We start from the raw sequence: 6710 nt of genomic DNA, 5'->3' as shown, positions 1-6710 counted from the left end.
GTGTTAATATAAAATAAATAAATGTTTTCATTCATGCATGCACACACACACACACTCACGCCTAGTAATAATGTACTCCCTTGCGGGGTAGGCAGAGGTGCATTGCTGCACCCACTTTTCGCCAGAGTGTTATGTTAGTCCCAATGTGATAGGGGGCGGGCCTATTGCCATTTTACGGGCCCATCCAAGACCCGGGAACAAATATCTGTGTTTAAACAAATATCTGCCCACGCCGGGAATCGAACCCGGGACCTTCGGCTCAGTAGTCAGGGTCACTAACCTCTACGCCATTCGGTCGTCTATGCATGCATTAAAACATTTATAAAAATAGTTATTTTGTATTTAAAATTATATTTTATAAATTAGCTGTTTATGTAAATTTTGAGAGTGCTATAAGGGTGTGCTACATGCGTTAAGGGCCCGTACAGGGTGACGTGCCGCGCCAATTTTGGGTTTTCAATGCTCTTCACACAGCACACGCAGTGACACGCACACATGTAAGTTTGCACAGTGGGTCGATAAACTTTTACTCGCCAACTTTATTGACAATTATGTTCAAGTACATTTTGGGTGATTTTAGGGTAAGTAAGTATAATTCTTACTTACACTGGTAGGCACCAGGAAAGAGTAGAAATTAATAGGGGTGCCACTTTACTCTATACTCGGAACCCGATTAGCTTTCTCAAACAAATGTGGTATTTACTTGTAAAAAGGTAACTAAAAGTATTAAAGTGTAGATAATAAGTTTCGGGCATCCTCCAGCCAACTGAACCCCGACGACAAAGCAAAGTAAATACATAGTGTCGCAAAAGGGCTATACTAAGCCAAAAGGGGATGACTCAAGGGGTCATTCTGAACAACTTTTGTCCTAAGAGATTTGCAAATTCGCGAAAAAAAATATTCGTTTTCCATGGTAAAAAGTCACATGTCCAACAAAGTTTCTATGAAAAAGGTTTTTTTTTGTTAATTTCCAAAACTCGTAGAGCAAAAGTTCAGAATGACCCCCTGTCTTACTCCTTTTTACCCGACTGCCGAAGGAGGAGGGTAATTTTTTTTTATTGTATGTATGTATATATGTATGTTTGTCTGTTTCTTTGTTCCCTCCTGTAGCCTAAACGGCTTGATAGATTTTGATGTATGAGGTATTGTTAGAAGCGTATTGATGGCGCGATGGCTATAGGCTATGTGACGTTCCATTAAAATGTACATAGCGCCCTCTTGAGGACATAACGTGATGATCGAAAAAATAATAATTCAACTTTGCCGTGTAAGGTATCAAATGAAAGGACTTGATTTTCACATTACAAAAATATGCATATAGAAGGTATTTAAATAACAACACCAAAATCATTGAAATAAAAAATGATCATGAACTACCTACCGACGTAAAATTTCATAAAATAAAAACAACTAAAAAGTTACAAATAAAAAAATACAATTGTAAAAAACTAAAAACCTGACTGTACGCTAAAAACATGAAAACGAGTCCCAATGTTAATGGAAAGTATCGCAGGCGGGGACCAACTTGACCGCCACTCAAGGCCGTTTTCTAAGTAACATTCAGCTAAATGGTGAACCCTCTGCTGGTATAATTTGTTTATATACCGCTTTTTCAATACCTGTAAGTACATTTTTTGGCAGCATAATATTTTTACTTAATTTTAGGGTTTCGAACGTCAAAAGAAAAAAAGCAACCGTTATAGGATCTCTTTGTTGTCCGTCTGTCTGACTGACTGTCTGTCACCGCCCTTTTTCTCAGAAACGGGTAAAGATATCAAGCTTATATTTCGCATAGATGGGGAGTACCTACCCCAAAAAAAATATTATGGTACTCCCTGTCCCACACAAGTAAATTGGGGCTTATATTTTTTCCAGTTATTTTGATGTGTATCCTTTTTTTTCTTTGTTGTTTTGTGTGTTTCTTTTCTTTAAATCTGTATTTTTTTTGTTGTTGCTGTCTATGTGTCGAAAAAATGTATCTTTATCTTCAAATCACGCCATCTATCGTTTGTTTTTTTTGTGGCTACTGTCTATAGAAGAAATTCCGTCATTGACAATTTTACGTTACGAATTTATTTTTATTTATTTTATTTTTATTTTTATATTTTTGTGGAGAATCAACAGCATTTTGTTAATAAATAATTATTACTTATGAACACATAACAACTTGATGCCATTAACAGAATGAACTTAGTAAACCCAGTAAACCTAACACATCCAGAGGAAAAACAAAATCTCTTTCTCTCTCTCTGAAAAACATACTTAATAGCCCAAACTCGATGCTTTTAGCTATTAACATCTTTGAAATAAAATTGAGCCACCACCGTGTTACTGCCCTCATCAGATCCTCACGAGACCATACCTCAACCAGCACCAAGAGACTGTATTTTTGATCCCTAACCTAATGTTCGTGCGTATTGTCATCACTTAGATCCATTCGCTATATTCCTGCTCCTCATCAGACCTTTACGAGACTGTAATATCACGAGAATATTGCACACTATCTAATTTAATTTAATGTATTGAATATACTGGAAGAATTATGCTTCCTCAATTTCAAATTAAATGCAGTGACAACCAATGTGCAGTGATTTTGTATCTGTACACGATAAGATCGCGAGCTGTCAATGCTGCCTAAACCGACGTGACCCTTCTTTGGAGGCCAGCGGCCAACTGAGTCAAACGTCACTTGTGTTTATGATTTTATAACACAGAAAGCCGCCATAGATATTTGTATGAAGATTTGAGGGAAAAAAATTGCTCAAGTTTGGGATTAATTTACACAAAATAAGTGTGTGTTTATTAAAAAACAAGGTATTTAGCGCCTAGTCCAAGCCTTTAACTTTATAATATGATAAAAATTATATGAAAATTCTTTATAATTACGACACAGTTGTTACAATACGGGAGTGGGATTGACTGGTTTTTCTTGATATTCTGAAATTAATTTACAGTTATCCATAATCATTTACTTAAATTCGAATGATTCAGCACCTAGCTAGACTCTTCAACTACCTGTGTGATTTTTTTCAAGGCTGTAGAGCATCATTTACTACATAATTCTATGACAATGCCAACCCTCGATTCCCTATTGCAGACCCTTAATAAAACTACTTACAAAGAAATTTATAAATAAAGAGTAAATATTTTTATTTCTATTGCATTTCATATTTTTACATCCGTATTCATGTACATTTTAAGTTACATTCACACTTTATAATTATACTTTGGCAACCAAGTTGATTCAATTATGTACATTACAGGTTAGTACACGTTCATAAACTCATACTTATGATTAGGTAGGTACGTTATTTTTTATTTGATTAAATTCACAGGTATACGGACTACTTGACTTGGTTCTATGATGATGATGATTCCGATAATTAATATTATTATAATTGGAAGGGGGCTTAGATAGATACTAATTTATATGATGTACATCTCCACTTATATTTAAGCTATCTAATTTGACTAGAGAAGTTTAAATAATTATCATTTTCACTGTTATGCACTCATGCATGACGGCCATAAGTAAATTTTCAATTAAAAATTATTGTACATAGATGAGTTTTACTCCTTACAAAATTGGTAGATAAGTACTGTCAGCAAAACACACATCTCCTCACACTCCACATAATATTTAAACAAAAAATCCAACCTTTACATCTCAGCCCTACGATCACCCCTGCTCTTGTTAGTATTCACAATTTCACTATATATCTTCGTTTATCACTTCAGCGGTAGTCGTTATGCCAGCGCGTGGGGGCGCGGGGGTCGCGGGGTTCGCGGGGGGCGGGGCGAGCTAGTGCCGTGGAGTAGTGCAGCGCCGGCGCCGCCGCGAGGCAGAGCACTAGCAAGCCGAACATAGGCTTGTGGACCAGCCTGGGGGATGAAAACTTAAGAATTACTAGAAGCTATTGTAATGGCCGTTTACACATTGTTGATAAAGTTAGGTTTCTCATACACTGGAGCGAAAATGTACGAATTTAAAGTTGATATAGCTAGGAAGTTCAGTAACCAAAAAAATATATTATGAAAGAAATTTGCGTAGAGCGGAAGGCCTATCGAGGATGGAGTCACGGAAAATCCATATAAAATGTAGAAAACAAAAAAAGCACAGCTCCACGACGGGCAACCTCTGTGCAAAAGAGGCTCTTAGAAGTTTGAATGCTCAGTAATACTCACCAGGGTAGAGACACGATAAACAGTGTGTAAGAAACTGAGAGGACGAAATTAACCCAGACTCTGCTGCATCGCCTGAGATTATTCGACACCCAGGTGCACTGCAGGACTGAAACAAATAACACAAAAATTGGTACTTCAACAAATAACACAATTCTTAGTTATTCTTCATCATTCGCGCAAATGCACAGAGCGATGTCCATTCAATGCGTCGCCACCTTGATTAAATATCCTTCATCAAATGTGCTTTGGTATTGGGGGCTAATGCATAATGACAATGGCATGTATTAACTATTTTTATTTAATTCTTGAGAATTAGGTACTTACATATAATAAAGCAACCTTCTCAAAAAGCAGAACAAGACACAAAAACATATTTACTTACACAATGGAACCCAATCCGGGTGCAAGGTCATGGCGGACGCAAAGACCTGGATGAAGCCGAGGAACCGGTACTTCCAGGTGTGAACATTCGCGTCCCTCCGCTCCAGGTCGTGCAGCTGCTGCAGACTGAACGAGCCTTTCCGGAGCAGGGAGATGGGGTCAGCTGAGGGGAAGCTCGGCGCAGTGTACGGCTGGATGGTGCCGGCCTCGACTAGGCCTACTGCTGTGTACTGGAATAAAAATAATTATATTATTATAATGTAAGCAGTTGGGTAAAGTTGGCTCATAAAAAGTAGGTATTTGTATATAAATATAAAAACTTGAAGAGAAGGAAGTCAAAGTTGATAATAGAGCACACATCGTATTTGAAGCGGGCCACGCGCGCATTAATCGTGTACGCGTGTACGCGTTTGAAGCGATATAAGGCGCATCTCACGAAGGCCACGCGTACTTAGGTTATGGTTAGGATTAGCAAGAAATATTTTAAATTATTTGCCCTTAACACTTTTAACAGACAGAAGCCAAAAAAATATATAAAAGTTAACTAACAATATCCTCTTCTCTGCCAGCATAAGAGAAGTGCACCCGCAAGTCTCCAATCTCGTGCTCGAGGGCACTGTCGCCGTGGAAGTAGAACCCGGAGTGGAGCTTGATGTCAGTGCGCTCCGGCCGGGAGTCTGACCAGATCTCGTAGTAGTCATTCACTTTCCTTTTTACATCCAGACCTGAAAATCCATAGTTAATATTATAATGTAAACTGTCTTTTTCATCACATCAAAGATGGTTCAAGTTAAATCCTCTGCATGCGGAATGCAGAGGCATGGAATGAACATACTATGGAGGAGACCTATACCTGAGGTAAAACTAACTCTTTAGAAATTACATATTAATGCATTACCATCTGCATGGGTTTCCCAGAGATGATCCATATGAGAAAACCATTACACAAGATCAGACAAAATGGATAACTAAATTGTAACTCTGTAGCAGCTTCTACTATAATATAAGTATTATGTTAAGTACCTTATCTTATATCATTATCTTTTATCCATACTACAAAATATGAACCCTACCTAAGTTAAGCCATCCAATCTTGACATAGTCAGCCACATGGGTCTCACTGAACAGGGGCATGGAAGTCGGGTTCTCGTGTCCGGGCCGGATGTAGAACAGGTTGGAGTCCACTACATAGTCTCTCCAGTCTTTGTGGTACCAGTATGTCTTCTGTGACTCGTCACCTGGCTCTGTCAGGAAGTGTTCTTGATCCCTGAAATAGGTGGTTAAGAAGATTATAATATGTATGAATCTATCAAATAAAAATCAGTGTGATAAATGCAGTGATAGTAGTTAATATTTTATAAAGTAGGGTGAGCTATAGATAAATTACTATACCTATCAGTGGTCTGGCTATCTGATGATTTTTAAATGAGTGAAAAAGTGGTACTCACGAAGTTTCCTCAATCCACTGGTACATTTGTACCCTTTTCCGTAACTTGACGGCTTGGACCTGAATATTGTAATCAGGCTCAGTGATTGGCTCCAGGATCCGTAAAGGACCCACAGTGTGCACCACTCTGCCTTCTAGTCTGCTAACCTCGTCATCAGAGTGCACGTCTACAGTCACTGCAGCCGAAACTAGCTCTTCTAGCATCAGATTACTTCTTATAGTTTGGCTCTGTAAAATACAAGTTTATGTATGATATACATATAATCAGTCATATGTAATGGTAAATCATCTCATAGAATATTAACATACCTCAGCCCATATTAGAAAATAAGTAACTCCTGCAAACAAAACCATACTCAGCAATGTAGTAAGCCATGTTTGCTTGAATTGATTTTTCACTGAAGCCCAATCCAATTGTTTCAAAACCATTGCAATTTTATTTTGTAAAGTTTATTTATCAAAGCATTTTTTACGTGTATTATTAAATTGAACTTAAAATAGTTGAATTCTCCAATCTCCACATAAATATTGTTTCCTGTAAATATAACCTCTAGAACAGGGGGGGGACAGTGCCTTAATGGCTGAACTTTTAGTACAAGGTAGCGCCATCTCTTTATATTACTCTTATTACCAAAAAAGATGTAAGATGGCGTTATGAACAAGACCATAGAACAATAACAAGACACATAGATAAGTA

The 6710-nt window shown here is 37.7% G+C and overlaps 1 protein-coding gene across 1 annotated transcript; it reads right to left on the bottom strand.

Moving 5' to 3' along the window:
- Window positions 1-3122: 3122 nt before the first annotated feature.
- On the bottom strand, window positions 3123-6563 carry LOC119691309 (transmembrane protein 43 homolog). Its single transcript, XM_048625879.1, has 7 exons — window positions 6323-6563; window positions 6015-6241; window positions 5640-5833; window positions 5116-5291; window positions 4568-4796; window positions 4186-4291; window positions 3123-3882 (listed from the first exon to the last, which is right to left on the bottom strand). Exons 1-7 carry the CDS (start codon window positions 6440-6442, stop codon window positions 3735-3737), a joined length of 1200 nt encoding a protein of 399 aa, XP_048481836.1. The 5' UTR covers window positions 6443-6563; the 3' UTR covers window positions 3123-3734.
- Window positions 6564-6710: the final 147 nt, after the last annotated feature.

The sequence above is a fragment of the Plutella xylostella genome, chromosome 15, assembly GCF_932276165.1.
Source record: "Plutella xylostella chromosome 15, ilPluXylo3.1, whole genome shotgun sequence".
Taxonomy (NCBI): Eukaryota; Metazoa; Arthropoda; class Insecta; order Lepidoptera; family Plutellidae; genus Plutella; species Plutella xylostella.
Note: the sequence above shows the minus strand (reverse complement) of the source record. Positions and strands in the feature narration are given on the sequence as shown.

Excerpts from the sequence above, each read along its gene's own strand:
- LOC119691309 (XM_048625879.1), bottom strand. The coding sequence starts at position 6,442 with ATGGTTTTGAAACAATTGGATTGGGCTTCAGTGAAAAATCAATTCAAG. Across the intron at positions 6,242-6,322 it reads ATTTTCTAATATGGGCTGAG|AGCCAAACTATAAGAAGTAA; the intron begins GTATGTTAATAT and ends TGTATTTTACAG. Across the intron at positions 5,292-5,639 it reads GATTGGATGGCTTAACTTAG|GTCTGGATGTAAAAAGGAAA; the intron begins GTAGGGTTCATA and ends ATGGATTTTCAG.